The sequence below is a fragment of the Dermacentor variabilis genome, chromosome 2, assembly GCF_050947875.1.
Source record: "Dermacentor variabilis isolate Ectoservices chromosome 2, ASM5094787v1, whole genome shotgun sequence".
Taxonomy (NCBI): Eukaryota; Metazoa; Arthropoda; class Arachnida; order Ixodida; family Ixodidae; genus Dermacentor; species Dermacentor variabilis.
The window spans coordinates 178722757-178745293 of record NC_134569.1 but is presented as its reverse complement, the minus strand read 5'-3'; the positions used below and the strand labels follow the sequence as shown (position 1 = coordinate 178745293).

General features: G+C 42.1%; 1 protein-coding gene across 1 annotated transcript in view; it reads left to right on the top strand.

Annotated features, from left to right (window-relative positions):
• Positions 1–22537, top strand: part of LOC142570573 (glucose dehydrogenase [FAD, quinone]-like) — a 126637-nt gene that overhangs the window by 74417 nt on the left and 29683 nt on the right. The window contains exons 4-6 of the mRNA XM_075678945.1: positions 9363–9517; positions 14487–14631; positions 16299–16453. Of these exons, the coding sequence (XP_075535060.1) occupies positions 9363–9517; positions 14487–14631; positions 16299–16453 (455 nt within the window). The remainder of the gene's footprint in view (positions 1–9362; positions 9518–14486; positions 14632–16298; positions 16454–22537) is intronic.

Below are 22537 nucleotides of genomic sequence, written 5' to 3'. Positions count from 1 at the left end.
CCGCTGGTTCTCTTTACTTACTGTCCCATTAAACTGCGTCAATGAAGTCTCATTCCGAACGCGATCACAAATAAAACATATCCCGCGGAGAACATCGCGTTAACGCGGATGCACAAACGAAAATTACGCACGAAAACAGGCCTCCAAGTCTGACAACCGCCGGTGTGGGAAGCTTACCTGTGTTGCCAGGAGGTAAATTGCTATGCATAAACTTGTGTCTCGAATTCCCGTAAGCTGCAGAAAGCAGCGTTTTAGCGAGGGCAGTCGCCTGTTCCAGGAGCGGGCAACACGCGACAGCCCTTCCTGAAACGCTGCTTTCTGCGGCTGACGGCAGCGGCGAAACAAGTTTGTGCTTGCCCCGACGCGGCAGCAGTTCGCATTCCCATAAGTGCAGGCAAATTCGAAATTTTTTCTTGAAAACTCGGCAGTTAACTGTGCCAATTATTATACTAAACAAAGTCGATCCCAAATGCGTTCACGCTGCAAATTTTGAGCAAGAGCAGTGCAGCGGTGTACGCTAAATCTTTTTTCTAAGACGCGCAGGACCCTGCATGATATGAAAAGTATACGTGCTTGTACTTTCACAAAAAGTAGACATATAGAGCGGCTGCGGGTGGTAACCAATGTGCAAAACAATGAGTTAATTGTGTGTGTTAGTGCCATAAAATTCACATCATCCCGTTTACTAGCTCGGCCCATGCCATTCATTGCGCTGTAGAAGCCTTGCTTCTAACTGCAGTGTGACGCAGTGCATTTGTTACTTTCAGTGGCTACAATAAGCTTGCGAATAAGGCTGGGCTGTCTGGCAGGCGCGGTGGTAGTAACCTAAACTAGACCGTACAAGTTTAACCAAGCTCTCAAGTACTTGACTGCTTGCTAATGACTGATATCAGTCGTTATATGTATATGATATCATATAGTGTACGCTGCAGTGAGTTAAAGGCCGTTCATTTATTGTTCATTTGTATCCCTCGAGGTCACTAGGAACTATCTCGCGCCATTGCTGCCTACATCACGCAAGAACAAGCTCCCCAGCGCATGTAGACTTGTCTACATCACCGTGACTGACCGCACTCAGTCATGGCTGGTCGTGGCGGCCACCCGATCGCAGCCCTAAATATTTGTTTTTATGTCGTCGTTCTGCATCCATTTGTCTTTTTTTGTAATGAGCTGTCTACATCGCCTGAGTGATCAACCAGCCTCGACCGGAAGGCACGCACCCGGCAATCACCAAAGTGGCGGTATATAATCCGCAAAGTGGGCTTACCCGATCGCGTTATAGAAATGCATGTGTGGAATTGTTTCTATTTTGCTACTACGCAAACAGCAATTCCTTCGCTTTTATTTTTTTCACTCTACTCATGCAGCGAATAGAAAAAAATAGCCAAGTGACACTGGAAGAGTTCGCTTCACTAAAGATCTCCTCACTTCAGCCGTACGCAGCACAAGCGCAGCCAAATCGATAATAAAGGGAAGGAACAAGGCTGTATAAGAAATCACACCAGAAAAAAATCACCAACTTAATTTCACTAGTACTAGTATATGCACAGTGACAAAACATTGCTAGTGGAGTAGCGGTTTCTCGCGAAAATGCCGATTCCACTGCGGGCACCGCGTTCGCGCGTAAGCTAGGCAGTTTACGTTGCTACATCTAAGGTTAAACATGATCGCCAGTCTGTTTCGCATTGGAACCAAACCGGTTATATAAAAAATAAGTAACTTGGCAGCAGAACAATACTCAATTGAGAAACGCAACAGAAAATTCGGACATTGTGTTTCTGTAGTGTGAAGTCCTTTAGTCAAGCGTTCTGTAGTTCTTAATCAATATTTATCTAAAAATTGACAGAGACCTCTTTACGACCATGTAAATTTGTTAATGCAAAAAAAATAAAAAGTGAAAAAATCTTTCGCTGGGGATCGAACTTGTGACCTCACCATCGCGAACCCAGTACCTCACCACAGCACCCCGCCGAACGTGACTGTTCCTGTTTTTTTTTTCATTACAAAACCACACAAACGCGTACAAAGTAGGTGACTTGGTGCAGAAAAATAATATTGCGTCATTTCAAGAGAGTGTACATACTTAAAAGGCCCTCAAAGAGGATATCCAGACACCAAAATTTCAAGCTCCTCAAACTACTCTGGTGGTTCAATCATGTGCTTGAGGGCATCACGCGTGTACCTAAGACTTTCACTTAGGTGTTCCCTCGTAGACCTTTCATCTACGCGGGCATTTCTGACATCCATACGCGTTTTCCACATGCTGCTCATACACAAAAGCATTATCAAGTCAGCCGGCACTCCCCCTGTGTCTGCACACGGTCAGAACCAAATACCGAAAGGACTTCACGGTAGTTCTTTCTTTAGAGTTCATTTGAGAACATCCCACATGAAAACGGAGTCAGCAGTCCAAGAAGATGTGCTCAATAGTTTCAGGTTTCTTACATATGATGCAGTTAACAGACCAAGGAACAAGGAAGCACTTGTTTTACCAAAATACCAAAAGTCATAAACAAAAGCTTGCGGGCTGCGGATTCTCGCAAAAAGTTCTGCTTTGCCTCGTCAGTCAAATGGCATTTCTTCTAACAGATAGGGCTCGAATGCCTTCACCCGCCTATATACTTTACGTGGGCCTGCTACGCTTAAGCACGCGGAAGTAATTTTTCCGCACTCTCATTGGACAGCACCATCCCGACAGGGGCTGGAACGCAAAGAAGAACAAATAGCTACAGGGGCCGTCCGTGCTTTCGTGTGGCTTTTTGCTCAGCGCAACTTCCGGCAGTTCATTATAAAGCGATATTTTAAACGTGGCGCGAACCGTTTCATGCGCAGCCATAGCAAGCGAGGCGAAGGGTCGGGCGGTTAAAACCCCTCAATCTCCAAAAGTAGCGCCACCCACTTCTCTCCTCCTACGCTCGGCGCGGCCTCGACGGTGGTGCCGCCCGTGCTGGCCCTGCCGTAGCAGACGACGGCTAACACGCTACCGGAGGGAATCCGCGGAGAAGTTCCTTCGAGCCCTGCAGAGCAGTTTCCTCAATCGATATCTTGCTTCGTAAGTCGGTAACTGGCCATAAGAATGTCGTGTAGGAATTCCGGAAAAAATAGAGAAAACGACCAGTATTTAAGGCGTAAAGCATGCGCACGTTGAGAGTTCGTGTTGCTGAAACACGACGCATACACGCGGCGTGCTCAAACACGCACGTAATTACCAGTTTCCGGTTTTGACACAGCCTGAAAGTGTGTACATGGTTTCGTAGCTTCACATAGCGTGCATATGACGCATGCGAAACCCATTTACTTAATTGGACGCAAAAAAATGTTAACGTTAAGCAGTAAAAATGTTAATCCTTATAAGCGGGCCTGCGGTCCTTTGCGGCCTTTCTCGGTCATTATATTTCTGCACCCAAAATCTGCGAGTAGCCGCTGCTCATGCCTCGAATATTGAGAACGCGTCCGCCAACAGCCGGGACAGAGGCGAAATGCAAGAGGCGTGTGGAGAGATTCCTCATTGGTGTTCCGTAATTGCCATCGCATGGGCGCGGTATGTTGAATCAGATGCGGGGCACTTTTTTCGTTGCGCGGTGCTTTGGTAATCTCGACGATATATTTTTTTTACAAGTACTGCTCCAGGAGAGCACATGTAGCGCCCAACAGAGGCCTCTGGAGAGCACGCGACATTACAAGTATTCCTGTTGCCGCTTTGGTGCCATGGAGGCGCCGTCAATCATGCGAAATAATGACACGTTGTTACAACTGGTAAATCAAATCTAATGAAAGAAATACAATCACGCCGAGGCGCCAACTTCTGGCGCAGCCCTACCGTGCTCGCGCGAGAATTACAAACCACCAACGAGGAATTTACCGGCCCGCGTACAACTACGATCAAAGCGCACGTTAGACATCCCCAGGCGACCTAAATAAGGTTATCCGGAGCCATACACTACGACCTCCCTCATAGCTTTAGTCGCTTCGGGGCGTTAAAAATGTTAATCACCACAAATCAAATCAATCAATGCGGGCGTACATTCGAAGCTAAACGACTGCATCCGGAGTCACCTGCACCCGCCCTGGCCTCGTGAAGATGTTATGCGCAGCGTCAGAGTACCTCTAATACCAGTGAAACGCGCCATTCCAACGGCCGAAGGAAAGTTTTTGCCCTGGACAACTTCAACAGAGCGTATCCAATTGCAAGCTACAGACGGGTGGGCGTCCGCACGTAAGGAGAGCTGCGCAACAGCAGGCTGTATACCTGCTTATGCCGTGTAATCGCCTGGTCGGCTGGACCGCTTACATTCGTCCACAAATATAGAATCTTCTGCAGTCACCACCGCTTTGCGAAAATGGAGGGTCTACTCTGCAGAAGATGCCGTTCTATTCTGGTAATAAAAATTGGTGCGGCCACGATTATATCGTGGCCTGGGTCACGAGAGGTTTACTCGGTAATCTTTGGCTCTTATGAGGACGGGATTCAAAGTGAAATTTCAATCGGAACCACTACAACTTGGAATTGAAGGTCATTAGAAAGCTCCACAAAACTCCACATCAAGTATCTGGGATCCAAGGACATACTCGCGAGCACCGTAACCTGCTGAATCTTATAAGCGGTTGCGATACTTTGTCTCCACTGTGTTTCTTCATAGTTTTCTATTTTCACTTTCGCTTTCTACCTCCGATTCGCTGCTGTCAATTGCAATATAGCAAACAAGGTTTTACTTCTTGTTCTACACTGGGAATTTGCCCTTTCTTTCGTGTCTCCCTCTCTTCCTCCTATCCGCCGTGGCGGCTTAGTAACTATGGCGTGGCGCTTCTAAGATCACGGGACAGATTCGTTACCGCGGCTGGCGCATTTTAACGGAGGCGAAGAGCAAAAACGCCCCTATGGCGTGAACTGCGTGCATGGCAATGTACCTCAAGTGACCAAAGTTTATCCGCAGTCCCCAATTAGAACGTGCCTTATATTCATAACAAAGCTTTCTAATGTAAAAGGCTGGAATATATCCTACCTCCCTCTTCTTCCGAGCTTATACACAGCCTCACCTCCACCAACACGTGATTAGCGGAAGACGTACAGAAAAGATATGCGGTGTTCGCTTAGTACATGCTGTGATAGCGTATTTGAATTTCGCTTATGCGTATTGTGTCCTGGGAATACCTTAATCGGCACAGCCTTCCATGGTTTTGTTCTTGCATTTTAGTGCACCATATTGTGCCAACTCTCAGTTTAGCAAATTCGAAAGCGCAGACGCGACAAAGCATACTCACAGTATCAACCTGACGTCAGCCCGTTTTACGCATTAACCAGCTTTGAACAGCTAACTACATGGCCCTAACAGAAGGAGGCGATGCTAAAGCATTCATTTGTGTAAACATCTAGCTTTCCTGTATGGTAGAAGGCCTTTGCAAACGAAGGCTTTGGAAGGGCCGGATCTCATTACCAAAACCAACAAGACATGAAAGAAACTTTGTTTATGTGCGTGAAACGCCAGAACACTACTACCAAAAGGCATGCAAACGCTGTGTCAACGCTACAGCTCACGTCAGTAGTTTCAAAGCGCTTTTTTCTCACGAAAAAATAAAGGAAGGCGTGCTAATTAAGCCATCTCGTAATCATGATCTGGATTGTATTCTTAGTTTCGCGAGTGCATTGGTCCTTGATGCTGCTAATTATGCTGGTTTGATCAATTGGGCTGGCATTACCATTGCTTCCAATAATCCAGTATGAATCCTCCAGCTTTTTCGATAAGAATTCTCAAAAGAAGCAAGAACCCCTCGGGAACCACTTGCTTGGGCAGATGCCTGTGTGCCGAAAGTACTTCTTGTAGCCGCTCAAGGGAACGACATAACTAACAGCGCTTGCATAAAGAACCGTGTTATTTTAGTGATTAACTCCGGATGCTCTCTTCTGTGAGTCATGGAAACTGGCTTTCCACAGTTGAACGAACTTCTGCTGCCGAAAATTCGGATGGTTATGAATCTTAGAGCGCAGTCGCAAAGAGTGCGGAAGCCACTCAAGTTGAAGTAATTAGGTGTATGTTCAGATAAATACGAGCCATGCGGTGGAGTTTTTTTTTTGAAGCAAATGTTCTGTGCCATAGAAAAGGCGTCTTCTATGAAAGGACATAACGTTGGTTTTATTGAATATGCGTAATAATTTGGAAACATACGAGGCACTCTACTGAAAGAGAAAAGTTGCTTCGATGAGATCAGCAAAGCTTGTGGTCTGAGAGAATCCTAACTGCAGCACTTAATTAGGACGGTGTGAAGAAAACGGCGATGTTGTTCTATCACTCAATATACTATAGGAATATTGTACTCTTTTGGTGGTGAAATAAACCTGGCAATCTAAAAAAGAGTTCGAGTATTTCACTGTTGAACTTTAGTGACGCAAGAATACCTAGGTGAAAGCATTCAAGATGCCATATTTGGATAAGACTTATCTGAAGATATAGGATCTTATTCTCCTGTGCGAGGTTTCGTTGCGCATCCTGCCTTGCAGTACTACCAGCACACATCTTACTTGACTCTTTTGATAAGTGCAGTCCTATGTAGACTAGATAAGACTAATTGGTGTTGATGATCGTGCAGTCGTGGAAAGCTCTGGGGACAAATATTCATCTGCAATGTTAGGCTTCTAGTTGCCCGGGAGTGACAGTACTCTCCAGTCTCAGCTCTTCTTTGTCCTAATTCATGATAAGCTTTGTTACACTTTGTATGGCTCAGAGAAAAACGACGAGAAATGTGAGAAGTGCACTCCGTGGCATTGCAGATTTAATATTTTTGTGCCCCTATTTGGTAAGGTGTTTCAGTTCACTAAGTATCACGTTTAGGCACTGCATGAACTGACTAATCCTACTTTTGCAGGCTACCATGGCGATAGCGGGGAGGTCCCTGTCACTTTCCCTAGTTCGCATACGAAAGCTAGCAACTTATTTTTGGAGGCTGGCCGGGAACTTGGTTACAACAACGACGACTATAATGGGCCGAACCAGACAAGTAAGATACAAACAAATAAAGTGACGCATGCCGTTGTATTAAGAATAGAGTCAGGAAATTGCTGAAATATGATAGGAAGTATGTGCCAAAATATAAGTTGCACATACGCGAACAGAGAAGCACCACTTCTTACCTATTTAACATTAAGGAATGTATCGCTTCTAGTAGATTGAAACCCAGATTGAAATATGTTGTTCATACGCGAGAAAGATCTGTAAAATTGAGGAAGGGTGTCGAAGGTTTCAGTATGTTTTCTAATGTAAACATAGTTGATTTATGTGTCATAAATCCACTTCCATGGTAGAAGTTGGCATATAGCACGAAGGGGCCTGATGAGGATGCAGAGCAGCTTAAAGATGTCATTTATCGCTCTGTGAAAATATATGGAATATCGGCGTGCTTATTCAATATTTACTTGAAGATCATGTACCAAAGAGAAGAAAAGCCCCAGGGAATAAACCGTCTCAAAAGACATTACAGTGAATACCGGCATGTTCCTTCTGCTGAAGATATGTTTTACTGAATGACAAACGTGCTCGTCCTTGGCACGTGCATACACAGGATGTATCAATGATCGAGCTGAAGAAGGATTTTGAATGAGCAAGCCTAAACACGTGGGCGCCAACTTGCAAATGTTCATTCCGGAAATTGAATACCACTGAGATACCAGCAGGGGACCCGAAATCACGCTGAACTATCTTGTAAAGAATTTTTTTTTATATTTGCGGCTAAACAAAAAAACGAGCCTCCTACAAAGTACGTACAAGTAGAGCAACTGTGCCACGGTTTTCGGTTCGAAGAGACCATTCAATTCGCGATTTTATCCTAAGTTTGGCGGTCCTAATGTGGAACCTCTGCTTTTGTTTCCACGTCATGTGCAGTAAACTGGCGTTATGTAACGCTCATTCTGTTATTTTAAATAACGCCTTGGTATCTTGACAGTATACGCTTTCGTGTAATCTTCAGTATCCCGCATGCCGCAAGCATGTTTTCTTTTTTCGCGCTCTCTTATCATTAGTATTAGTAACAAGTATTATTGTCCTATACAACGTTGGTTATGTACAATATCTTCGGTGCATTCGTGCCATCATTGACCAAGCGCTCTACTGCATTTTACAGTAATTTTGCTTTTTCTCGTCGTCATATATTTCACAAGCTGATGATGTGAACGTACAAAAGGTATTCAACAGAATGCGTAAAGCATTCTACGCTTCACGACTAGATATAAGCTGTGAGTGATCCTACGCATGCTCGGTGAGGGCGGCAAAACGAACTTTCTGAAAGTTGGAGATCTTGGTCGTGCTAAGTGTTACAAATGTATAGATGCAGGAGAGTGCAACGTCACCAAGATGCTCAGGCACTGCCATAGCATTCGGAGCAAACAGCAAAAAGAAAAAAAAGTCTCGGCACACTAATGCGAAGTTTCCCTGAAAGTAAGCTTATTGAACGCGAGCGTGTTTACGGTTTGATGCCATGTCAAAGACAAGTTTCCAGGTCGAAACGTTGGCTTCAGCGACATTCGTTGCACTACCACTGTTAATGACCTCCAGCACGCATCTTCCTGTGAGGCTCCTGTTCGGATAAATGCTAAGAAGTTAGAAATATTTGCCTCTTAATGCTCAGTGGTGAAGACAGATAGCTGGGTGAACCTTGTGGTCTGTTATTTTGCTTAAACATTGAATGTTTTCTGAAAACAGTGCAGCTGGTTGATAAAATATTGCACCATTTTGCGTGTACAGGCAGATAGTAATCGAAAGGTAAAGTTTTACGGGTCATGTTCTACAATAAAAAGTCTGGTTAAAATACATTAGTGACTCATAAGAACCCAGATCTTTGCCTTAGTAAGCGGTTTTTTTAAGCCTCACTTAGTCATTTCTTGTTTTGTACTCGTTGGTAACTCGGATTCTGGGCAACAACATGTCACTTTGTCACTGCAGTAGACACTTATGCCTATCTGCCATTCTGACAAAATACCTTCACGTCAATCTAACCTACTTCTTCTAAGTCCCTCTTTAACATTTCTACACTACGTTTACAGGCTTTTCACGAGTACAAAACAACATTAAGAACGGAGAGCGCTGGAGTTCTAGTAAATCTTTTATTACAAACGACGTTCGCAGAAGAAAGAATTTCGACGTCGCACTTTATGCCCATGTGACAAAGGTAAGAGACCATTTTCAATTCATCTTTCTGCGCACAAAGACAATATATGATGTGGTGATGGTTAAAATATTTAAGATGGCTCAGAAACTAACTAAATCGTTCAGTGGTCTCAAGCCAAAATTAGTATTCGTTGCCTTTATTTTTCTCAAGTCAGAAATAAAATGCGAGCATCTTATGTATGCGGCTTTCGCAGGTTCTTTTTGAAGGCGCAACTGCTGCAGGAGTGGAGTACAAGCGCTACCTCGGAACACACACCGTTCGGGCAAAGAAAGAAGTAATTCTTTGCACTGGAGCCATAGCCTCTCCGCAGCTACTGATGCTTTCAGGCATAGGACCTCGAGAACATCTCGAGTCTCTTGGGGTCAGAGGATGGTCTGATTTCTATCGCTGATATTCACCTAATGCCATCGTGGGTCCTATGTGCAAAGGACAATAACCTGTCTATACAGTATGTGGTGAGACGTGTGTAGATTGTGCAGATTTATCTTTTCACTAGAAAAGCGGAACGCTGCGACTTTCGTAAAGAATACCCAGACTCAACGCCCACGTTGAAATATTATGAAGCGAAATGTAGGTAAAGGCTTAGTTTATATTCTATAACACTGTTTGTTTGAAAAGTGTATTCGATCAGAGCCATTACATGTACACCCGCCCTATCGACGCCTTACACTGTAGCCGAGTTAAATTCAGTTTCCATTACGCCGTACCAGGAACTAGCCCAGTTCACATTTGTGCTTGACTCCCGCATCAACCCCTTTTCCAGGTGAGAATCCGATGGAACAGGCGCGCTAAATACAGTGAGAAGCAAGGCATAGAGTGTTTAGCTTTACTAGTAAGGGAAGTATACACTTGAAGGCGTTTAGTTGATGCACTTCATTTATTTATTTATGAATTATTTATTTAACAATAAACCTAAAGGCCCACTAGGAAGGGTATTTCATAGGGCAAAGGTTACATCAGTAAGGCAATGAACAGTGTGGAAATGTAAATAGAATACAAAAACAAAACTGTGATAAAATTAATTACATTTCATCAACGTATCAACAAAGAAGAAACAAAAAATAGTTATCATTGCAACGACTTTAGATGCTTTGCACAATCTATGAAAAGGTCACCGGCGCATGAAAAAATATCAGTTTATAACTCAGAGAGTGAAAGGTTATATATTAGGTACGCAATGGTACTGCGTATAGCGTCTGTAAATTTCGAGGCATTTGTTTCCGTGATTATATGCGATGACAGATTATTCCACTCTATCGCGGTGCGAGGTATAAATTACTGACCAAATGCGAGGGAACGAGACATGATGAATTCAACTTTGCAAGAATAATCGCAATGTGGAAAAATGGCTGAGGCTTCGCACATGAACTCATTATGAAGAGATACGTGATAGTAAAGCTTATGGAATAGTGTGGAACGAGAAATATTACGATGAAGGGACAAGGCTTCAAGCTCGGCGCGCTATTCTAATGCTGGTAGACTGGTTTCTCGTGAATAATCTGAATAGATGAAGCGTACAGCCCGATTATGCAGGGTATTTAAGTCAGTTATTAGGTATGCCTGATGGGGATTCCATATGGCTGACACATGCTCTATTTTATGGCGTATTAGTGTTGTGTACGCCAAATTGCGTGATCGTACGGAATCATGTTTGAGGTTATGTGTAAGGAAACCAAGCGAACGGTTTGCAGATTAATTTACAAATGTTACTTGTTACAGGAATCGGTCGGTAGTTAAGCAGTGAAGAACGATCCCAAGACTTGAAGAATGGCACTGCGTTAGCCACCTTCCAAACGCTAGGGATAACGCCTGTTGATAGTGATTTTGAAAATAAGGCGGACAGTATTGGGAAGATGCTTGGGGCTATATTTTTGGAATTGTTTTATATAAGCTAGTATTGTCAGCAGAAGATCAAATCTTAAGATTAGTCAGGGGAGAATAAATTCCATATTCGGTAATTATTATTTCCGTTATAAACGAATCAGTGCGAGTCATGGTGGCTAACGGTTCTAAATATTGACGCGTGAATACCGATGAAAATTTGCGGTTCAGTAGTTGGGGACAATCAGTCTCAGTTATTCCTGCGCCGTCATGATCAGTAAGGACGATGTCAAGATTATGCTTGGGATTAATGACACGCCAAAAGCGCCGAGGGTTAGTTTTTAACATCGATGATAGGTCCCGTTTATAGAATCGTCTGCGCGTGCTTTTGAGTAAACTTTGGTATTCTTTGTCACATGTTTTTTACCGACTCCAGGATTCAGATGATTTATTTTTGTGAGCTTTCTTGAATAATCTTCTTTGTTGTTATTTAGGCCACGAAGATTCGGCGAGCCCGAGGAGCAGTGTTATCGGATTTTATGGAAATGATTGCGATGTATTTATCTATGCGATTAGCGAGTATGTTTTTAAGTAGTAACCAGTTTTCTTCTATTGTCCGCGACAAGTAATCTCTCAGGAATTCGACAGAAAGAAGCAATAGTTCATGGTTAATGTGATCAAAGTTAGCTCTTTTGTAACACCTAATCTTCCTGATGATAATTTGCTTTTTGATAGGTGAAGGAACGAAGCGACCAGTTAAAACACCATGATCGGATGGACCACTAATATAAGTTATTTCAGAAAATATATCGGGATTGTTCATTAGGATCAAATCAAGAATATTATAAGAGTGCGCAGAACATCGTGTCGGGCTTGAAATTAACTGGGTTAGACTGCAATCAAGGCAACACTGCAGGAACGCATGGGAATCTGACTGTGTGCAATAATTTGATCGTGTGGACCATGCTACGTCCGCGATAATAAAGTCACCAAAAATGATTACATTAGAATGTGGAAACCGATGGGTAAGGTCGATAAAAATGCGAAGAAATTCTGCTGTGAACCCATGAATGAGGTCCGATGGGCGATAAAAGACACCATCAATTACGTTACTTGATCTGAATTTAAAGCAAGCTACTACGCATTCAAGGAAAGTGCTAATAGCCACGGGCACCACAATATACTGTCTGTTTATTTCAAGGAGGACACCGCCACACCCGCAATTTTTGTTATCGCAACGAAAGATATTAAAGTTAGTTTCACAAACGAATATGTTTTCATTAGGAATAGCATCGTTCAACCTTACAATGCTTAGGTTCCATTCACTGTTTAATTCCGTAGTACGTAGAGAACAAAGCCTTCCACCCGCACGCGTAGGTGGTGCTGATATATAAGGAGGGATTTTTTTTTGCTTATATAATGCTGCCAGCTTGCTGTTGGCAACCATAGCAGCACTGGTGCATTTGACAAGAAAGCAAATGGGAATCACCGTCTAAACATTCGCATCATTTATTACACTAAGAGAAAATGACGAAGTGCCCGAAATACAAAATCAGATAGCCAGTTACGAGAAAAAGAGTTGAAGGTCTGATTCTTTAAAAGAAGTGTATTGAAAAAAGCAAAGAAATAAAAACAATAAAAACGGCCAGAGTGACCAGAAACTTAACCTGATGCAGATGGCACAGATGACGACTTTGCGGATAAAAAATCAAGAAACAGTGGACAAGGTAGTGACGTCACCTGAGAGCAGGAGTGATTCCTCGATTTTTCTAGGAAACGACTACGAGTAACAGTACATACTTCGTTTTCTTTATGGGATTAGTAAGGTTTTCTCATTTTTTTTCAGTGTATTGTTCGCCTTGTGTTTACATAGAATGTATACACTAGCGTTCACTCTAGTTAACGTTATGGCAATAATAAAAAGCATATTAAAGCGGAGCTCCCTGCTGCGATGTCCAAGAGTTGTCATTGAGGAACGATAGCGAAATTGCATTAGTGAGGCGTATGTGTTGTATGTACTATACGCATTATCAGTGAATGTAAGCGCTTTGTTCTGTGTACTTTCAATGTCGTTGGTGTCTGTCTTAGTATATGAATGCAATACTAAGTATTTGATTGGTATAGTTATGTTGGTTAAATCGGTGCTGACAGCAACAACAACAACAAGAACAACAGCAGCAGCTGCCGCGGCATCAAGCACTCCAAGAGCAGCAGCAGCAGCAGGTGCCTGCAAAGTCAAGGACGGTTCGCAACAAAAGCTCCTTCCTAAAATAAGCTGAGACGTCGCTGAACAATAGTTCGGACGAAGCGAAATCTTTAGCTCGGGGTTAGCGCTAATTTTTCTTGTCACGTGCATAAAAATCGCACAACTGCCCTTATGAGCTACTAGCTGAACCAGTTTTAATGAAAATTGTTTCCTTTCTCAATAAAAGTTAAGTTAAATCAACGTCATCAGCAACAATGTTAACAAAGACATAACCGTTTCTTACTAAACTTTCCGGAAACGAGTTAGCTGTGAAAAATAGAAGTAGTAGGCTTACCATTGCAACACTGGAGAAAAATCAGATATCTTAACTGTGCAAATTGCGCCTGTTAGAGTAACCTGAACCGACAATTTTTTTCGATTATTTGAAAGATTACCTGAAATTGCTACAATGGCGACGATAATTTTCAAAAGTCATAGTCGCAAATAACTGCTATATTACATAGCTAAAAAAGCTTAAGAGGAACATTTGGCTTGACAGAATTTATAGGTCCAGGTGGCACACGCACTAGACGACCATTCACATCGCTCCATGGTTCTTCATTTTGTCGAGCAATACAACGCACCAATATTCTCGTGGTGAACCCAAAATATAGGTTCTTATGCTTCAATTTCGACCTCTCTAGTTGAAAGGTCGCTCGGCCTAATTTGCACGCCTAACTCTTCGATGAGGACGCTCAAACAGGCACACTCACGTAGCAGTGTGCTGAAATTGGCTGGTTGGTTCATGAGTAAAGGTATAAAAGAGCTCGAACAACCGGACTAAAGCAGTGACGACATCCGCCCAATCCGAACAATTTTCTTCGTAAGTCCATGTTGTCGCTGTCAATAGCAGAACAATTGAAAATTTTAATAAATGTATTTACTGCATAGGTGAAAATTTTTACGAATTCGCAAAAGATAGCGAAAATGTGGTTCTTGCATATAACAGTGGTATATTTCTTAGCGGTGTATGCATCAATTAGGTTCTTGCTTTTTATTTGTTAATTTTTTCTCAATCAAATGATACGCTAATGCAATATATTAATGTTGATCGCTTTAGATGTATCCATAGGTGTAGCACGAATGTGCACTTTTCACCATTTATTGCCTTCTTTCATGGAAAATTCTGTAAATATTTAGAGTACGATAACTGGGACAGCGCAAACTTGAATATTATACCAACCCGATTCAAAAGTACTTGTGCGATGCTCCCAGCATTCTTAAGAGTTTACTGTCACGCAAGCACGCGTTTCACATATTGCAGATCAACGTAATAGCAGACCTTCCTGTGGGCGAAAATCTATTCGATCACCTCACCGTTAACGGAATAGCCGCAACGACTCAAGAGAACATCGAAATCAACTACTATTCACCTTCTACAGTGCCACTTTATTCACTGTCCAGAACAGGTATGTGAGAGCGCACAATTGCGATCGACGTCTCCTTTGTGTTTTCGTGCCTGTAAATTAATATTACGGAACGCGAATTCTCATTCATGACATTCATGCGTCATATGTGCGCGCATGTTACATACCTAATAAACCTGCACAAGCACAGCACAGGATAGGTTGAGATATGACTTCAGGAGCGTTTTGTAGGGCTGTGATATCTTTTATGCGTCACTGCGTGTAAATTCCAGCGTTCTTGCGGTTTCTACGTATGTCAAAATAAATTCGACTAGGCTATAGTTGTTTTTAAGTAAATACGATTCATGGTAGAGGGGCGAACACTGGAGTTACCTAGGAGCTTTCTTCTTGAAATAAGGAAAGAGAACTATTTGTGGAAAGTGCAACCCGCTACTATTTTCTTGGTTGACCTAATATAAGATTTAGCAAGTGAATTTTCCTGTCTATACATACATCTCCGGTACACTGGTAAACAACATCAAGTCGAACATATACTTTACACCACAACCCTAAATGTAAATGAAAATGAATGACTTATTTATGTTCCCAAATTTTTGTGTTGCTGCTATCAAATTCCGTAAGAATAAAATTGTGCAATCGGTGACGCGTTATTGATATCAATTAAATTGAAAATTATATTATGGCGTTTTACGTGCCAGAACTACATTCGGGTTATGAGGCACGCCACGGAGGAGGACTCTGGAAATTGAGTCCACCTGGGGTTCTTTAACGGGCACCTAAATGTAGGTACACGGATGGTCTTCGCATTTCGCCCTGATGGAAATGCGGCCGCCGTGGCGTGTCCATTTAATAGGGAATGTACAGTCAACAGCAAAAGTTTACGGAATGTGGTTTCTCTTTCAAATGTGAGCCTCTGCACTGTTAAGGCATGACACTTCATAGTTAATGAGTCACTGTGTAGGTGGCAAAGGCTACTGCATGCTGGAACATTTAACTCGACGCTGTGTGACCACGCTTCGCGAGAATTCAGCTTCGTGGCAGATCCTGCGTCCCGTAAGCTTTTTCGGTTGACTGTACGCAATCTTCCAAGACGATGGAACACTGCGCCAACGATTACCTTCAGGTGAGCACGAAATTCAGAAAGAGCAAAAAGTGTTCAATGTATCGAAATCAAGTTCACACGCATAATCATGACTTCAGGCATCGCAATGTTCAAGCTTCGAAATTATGCAATGTAGTGTCAAAATACGTAAATCATCGCGTTAAATAATTTGTGAATATATTTAAACTATTGAGACTGTCGTATAAGGTCAAACAGGACTAACTTGCCAGTACTTTTTCTTTATAAAATCAACCTGAGCTGACATGTGGGTTTTCGATGGGGGACAATGCACTTAGTACACTTGATATAAAATACGAACATCTGTCTACTCAGCTGAAGGAAAGAATGTGGCAATTAAAGCAGGCGTTAACTGATGATGTCAAACGGCTGCGTTACGATATTAGTTTACTGTTTAATAAGATCAGTGATATATGACGCGTTTTATTTTAGTTCTTGAAAAGCTAAAGGGACATTGCCTCGCCTACAGAGTGAGAATTAGGAAACTTACAGAACAACCAATCTGTACAAAACAGCATAGTGCAAGAAATACTACCGTGAACATTCACAAGTGCAATTATAATGGATAATTACAATTTTGTTGTTTCAGGACCACTTATTCATGCTTTTGGAGTCGAAGGTGTTGCCTTCTTAAGCACACCAAACGCCGATCCCACGCTGCCGAACATTCAATTTCTCTTCGTGACGCTGAACCCCACTACTCCTGAAGCAGGATACATAGCCAGTCTAATCGGAATATCGGAGGTAAGATCCTAATTTTACAGCGAAGCTGCTAGCATCTTCGTTGTCGGCATTTCTCTTGTCCGTCATCATCAAATTATCATCACCAGCAATGGCCTTAAGGCAGAGGCTACAAGCGCTCAGTAAAGTAAAGTGAACAGTGCATAAATTATTTAAAATAACTCATACAACACACAGAATAGCATATGTTTCAATAAAGAACAAGGTCAAAACAAGCATCCGAACCATCAATAAAGCGCTGCATACCACCCTCAGCACTTGTAGGGATGGCTTTGCAACAGCTTCGCTGGACATCCCATTTCGCAGGACCGAGATGGCGAGTCAGGTTTAGATAACTAATGGGATGTAAGAAGCCTATTAAAGAGGTTATCATACACGTCCAACACATAACACGTACAGATACAAGCAGGACACAGCGAAATTTGTATATAGCCAGCTTCTCGAAATAGCTTCTCTGGCGTGTTTCCGCCTCCCAAATTGCTTCTGGACTCAGCAATTTCACTTCGCAAAAACGCTGCCTCAAAGATATGTTTCTTTCATCCAGCGAAGAGGCGTCAATGGTGCATGTGTTTGGACAGCACGTGTTTCATATTCATGTGCGGGAACTACTGCGGCAATTATTCTCAGTGACAAGGTCGTGGCAACACTGTGTCACGTGCATATGGGGCTAGTTCTGCCTCCCCCGTCCTTTTCTACGGTGAAGCATTCGCGGGCGCTAAGTTATATTTAAGAAGAAGAAGGAGTTCATTCTTCTTTTCAACATACAAAAGAAAGTAAAGCAAGAGATGAAGGCATAAAGCCTGACAAGGGCTCCTGCTCCAGATAGCATTTCAAGTGGAGAAAGCGCACATACAAGAAATGAAATGTGATGAAATCCATTGTATATACATGGATGCAGACGGCGTGAAGGAGGAGGAGAGACACGAGGAACCCTGCGAGACTTATCACGAAATAACCCATAGGTATCGCTTGAGGTATCGCGCTCCCACCACCGCCCAAGCAGCTCGATAAAACTCAAGAGGTCGCATTTAGGCGACTCCAGACAAACACATACGCACACCCAAAGTACATTAACAAAATCACAGGGGGCAAGGATAGCGACCAATCATGGCTCTATTCATGAACAGGAACACTCACACACATAATGTGGGAATGCACCTCGCTCCCGTTTTCTCGTCCCTCCCTCAGCAGCGAGACGGACTGGACAGCCTGGCTCAGTTCCGCGGACGTCGACCGACAGCTTGAACTGGTGGACTGGGCGGAGAAGGCCAAGCAGGCCCAGGGCCTTACTTGAGCCCGATCCCTCAGCCACGTCCCCATTTATCCTTCCCCCATTCAATAAAGTTTACCACCACCACCATATACACAAATTGTACAATTAAGTACAAACTAGCAATGTCGATAAAGTGAGTAATTGTTTTAGTGGAAATTTACAAATAATAAGCCCTATTCACGTGCATTCTAGTGCAAATGCATTCTTATGCATCAAAATACTGAGAACAACAATTTTCGCTCTAAAAAGTCAGACAATTAGTTAAAACAGTTTTGTACATATGGTGCATTCACGAACACACCTAAAGTACTCAAAACGCAAAAAAAATTAAATGAAGTAACATTTCCACGATAACCCCGAAGAAAACCTCAATTTTGCACAGTATCATATTATAATACTAAATTTCTCAAGTCTTCCTCGGATGTGTGAATAAAGCTAATTTCTTGCCATATTCCGTTTAAGAAAATGGGAATTTCATAGTTTGTGTGAAGTCTACCATAATTAGCTTAAATTTTTGGTGTCCTTATAATGTTTCATCTCAGGCAATACTGTAGTGTATGTTTATTGACGCCGTTCTGTATAATTGATGTTTTTATATGCCGTATTAGCTTATATGTATATAGCTTGGATACGTTTAGTATTTCATGTTTAAGAAACAATTTATGAGTACGTAAGCCCTACGGTCCTCTATAATAGTTTTCAAAATTTTGCAGAACCTGTTACTGTAATGCACTAATTTTTGATAAATTCTGGTTCTTTGTGGTGCTCCATAATAAGCAGAAGTATGATAATCTGGAATGAAATAGCGAGCAATAGAGCGCCTTCTTTAACCACAATGGCAGAAACTCAATAAGTTTAAAGAGGCAGCCAACAGGTTTACGTAGTTCTGTCGTTAACTTTTCAACATGTGAATTCCAACACAAGTGTTTTTGAAACCGTACACCTAAAAATTTCTGTTCCTCTATCTCCTCTATTTTAGTATCATTAAATAGTATTGTTATGTGTTCGTTAAAAGGCTTATTTCTTGGCCCAAAAATTAGATTTACATTTAATTGTAGCTTGTTCTTACACAGCCAAATTGATAATGTATTTAAATACTTATTAGCTGACGGCTGTATATGCGAAATTTTTTTGCCCACGAGAAAGATGTTAGCATCATCAGCATACACATAAACACAATTTACAATTTGCTGATTCAGCTAGATCATTTATGTATCGATTAAGTAATAGTGGTTCAAGTATTTGCCCTTGGGGTACGCCTCTGATTATTTTCAATTTTTTCGAGACATCCTTTTTTGAAGGTTACATACTGAAGGGCACTTGTCTGTTAGGTAATTCTTTACTAGGTCAAACGCAATTCCTCGGATGCCATAACAACTGAGTTTGGAAAGTACTACGTCAAGATTAGCTGAATACAAATTTTTCTGAAGATTTAAAAAGAGATCTATTGCGTATAGCCTATCTTCTATGTTGTTGATTATTGTGTGCTTCCCGTCCAGTAGTGCCCGCTCTGTAGAAACACTTTTACGAAAATAGAACTGAGATTTAGACAAGGTTTCTTTGTTTCTCAAGAAAAATTGTTAAGCGATCTCTGATAATGGTTTCAAACAGTTTAGTTAACACCGGAAGTACAGAGATTGACCTATAATTATTAACATTTGTATCTTCAGTGTTTTTCAACATTGGACATATCCTGGCTATCTTAACATAATCAGGAAGTACTCCACGCTCCACATGCAATCACTAACGTGCGCTAGAACGTTGGCAAATAATAACCGAGACATTTTTTTTTTTGTTTCAGTTTTCATGTTATCATATCCTACAGATGTACGATTCTTAAGGACTCTTATTAATGTTTGAACCTCATTGTTGGTCGTTGGCGATAAAGAAACAGAGTTAACTACAATATCACTCCTAAAGATGAATGTATCATCCGTCAGGTTACCGGTGTAAGGCGCATATTCTTCACTAGCTATGAAATGCGCGTTTAACGTAATGGCTGTAGGAATGGTACATAGGGCGGTTGGGAGCTGTACTGCCTGATAGGAAGCTGTCCTGTGGGTAAGATGGTTTAGGTCCATGCCAGGTTATATTGGGGTCGTTGCGAATGCGTGAAAACACTGATTTATAATATTCTGACTTCGCTTTCTTAAGTTCACTGTTTAATTTCTTTCTGAAGCACTTGAACTCGGTAAGCTTACAAGGATCTCGACATTTGACATAAATATAACACATCTTATTTTTATGATGAAGTTTTAAAGAAAGACTATCGTTATTCATGGTTTCCTAGCATTTTTATTTTTGCATCGCAACGCCTTTGCAGTTTATATTAGGTAGAAGTGTTCAAAACGTATTCAGCATGTGCAAGTAATCATCCCCATACAAGAACGATGTAGGCACGTTTTTAACGATTCTTGCTTGCAATCGATAAAAAACAAAAGACAGGAAGGTGATCAATGATGTCTGATGAAAAAATACAAGATTTCATTGAGGGGTGTACGTTTGTGATACACAGGTCCAACAATGTTGCCGTTTGATTATTCATCCGAGTGGCCGATCATATAAGGCTTTTAGATGCATAAGAGCGGAATATGCTGCCAAGTTCTCTGGCATATGCATCGCTCGCTAGCATATTAGTATTACTATCTCCCATCATTACAAATACAACATTAAAATCACAAAAGAAATGAATCATTTTATTATAAAATGTAATAACTTTGACACTACTTCCAGATGATGGCCTATGGGCCACAGCAACTGTAACTTTCTTTAAGCAGACACTTAGGCATTCAACTTCATCATCGATAAAAGAAAACTGGTAACACTTAAGGGTTGGATTGTTGTATTAAATACATAGCACACCACCACCACGACCAGCAGCCCGAATACGATCAAAGTAATCGTAACCGCGGAAATGTGGCGGATTGTCATATATAGTGAACCAAGTTTCAGTCACAATTATTAGAGCCAATTTACCCTTAATATTATCAAATAATTCATGTAAGACAAATTCCTTCTCACGGATACCTTTAGCGGCATGGTGAATGAGGGACAGTAGCTTAATAAGGTATAGGCTTGAAAATGTTTCACTAAAAGAATTCTATTCTAAATATTTTGTTTGCATAGTGAACATTATGCAAACTAGTATTGTACAGCAGACATATTTATCACAGAGCACTTTAATCTTGCAATTTTTTCAGTGTCCTCTATAGTGAATATGTGTAAAACAGGTGACCTTTCGTGTATTCTGACAACGGCTACCACCGGCTGTCCATACAAATTCCTAATTTAGTTGCTTATTTTGCTCAATAGCTGCTCTCACAGTTCATTTTCCCTAGTTAGATGCTCAATGACATAAACAAGACAAGAAGCATCGAGGCCTAGCATTCGCGTTTCAATTTTTGTTTTCTTTTCTTTGGACAGGAAATAATTTCTTTCGTCGCATCGTACAAAACGCACAACTCCGTTGAATTGGTCATGTCCAGCCGTAGGCACTTTGTGACATGTATCTATATCTGAGTCTGACATCTTCAATAATAAGCTGGCGAGTTTTTTTGCCATAGGTAATGTGTCGACATCGTGCCTACGATATTTATGTTGTTTGAACGTTGGTATTGTTCCAGTTCTTGAAACCATTGCGATAGCTTTGCGTTATGAGTCCCCAGCTCTCCCTGCTGAAGAACCACTTCTGCGAGCTCGTTTTTTATGCACTTAACATCAACGGCATCCCTCTTAGGTTCTTTGATCTTGTTCACAGATTCCATCACCTCCTAGAGTTCTTTAAGCTCATTACGCGAATCTTCAGTTGCCTTCTTAGCCATTGAGTCAAGTATGCAGCCAAAACAGCAAAATAATAATCACACGGGCCGTTCAAATCGGCAGTGGTGCAAACCTCGATACAGAACTAGAGATAAGGTGCCGAACACGTCTCACCTGCAAGAGCCGACAGATTAGCCTCGTAATGTAGGTGCACCAGCACCGAACTGCAGGTTCCAGCCAAGCTGACAACGCTTGCACACTGTCCTTTTCAGAATATGGCGTCGCCATGCAGGACCAATAACTTGCAGTCCTAAACTCTGAAGTAAAACATTCTTAGTAACATGGAGTTTAATTTCGGAGCTTTACTGTGCACATGTCACTGTAGACGTTTGCTACACTAACTGTACAAACACAAAAAAGGATGTCACCTAAATCTTGTACGAAGTTGTGCCGTCTCTTGTTTACGTTATGTGATGTCATGTAGTGAAGATTAGACTTTAAGGTGGAGGACGCGGCCATCGCTGCTGACGCGGTCACGGGTGCTGTTTTTCAAGCGTTATGGTCCTTTTTCAAGGGTCGAGGTCTCGTAACGGCCAAACACTTGACCAGGAGCACGCTTGTACCTATTTAAGTGGTAAGTGCATGGCGGCAGCATTCTTGTGCTTTCCACAGCCGTTGCAGATGCTCTGCCAGAATGCAGTCTGTGTTTAGAGAAATGCCGCTCAAAGCCGACACGTAGAATTGTCTGCAATGCCCCACTTCGAGAGGAGAACTCCTACAAGATGCCGACAGCCAAGCTGGGGAAGTGTCTACTCGCAATGGCAAGGAGTGGCGTGGCGGCAGTGGCAGGATTTCAAATGGCTAGCACCGCACTCCATGCGGATGTCATACCGCTAGGATGTTCGCTGCGTTCCGCGAGTTTTCCAGCTGTGGTAACAATGAGGGACAGAGTCACTATTTTGCTAATAGATGCCAATATTCTCCGCTTACTTCATAATACATAGGTATGTTCGCATCAGTGAATCGCCCAGATTTATCACTGGTTCAGCGCTCTA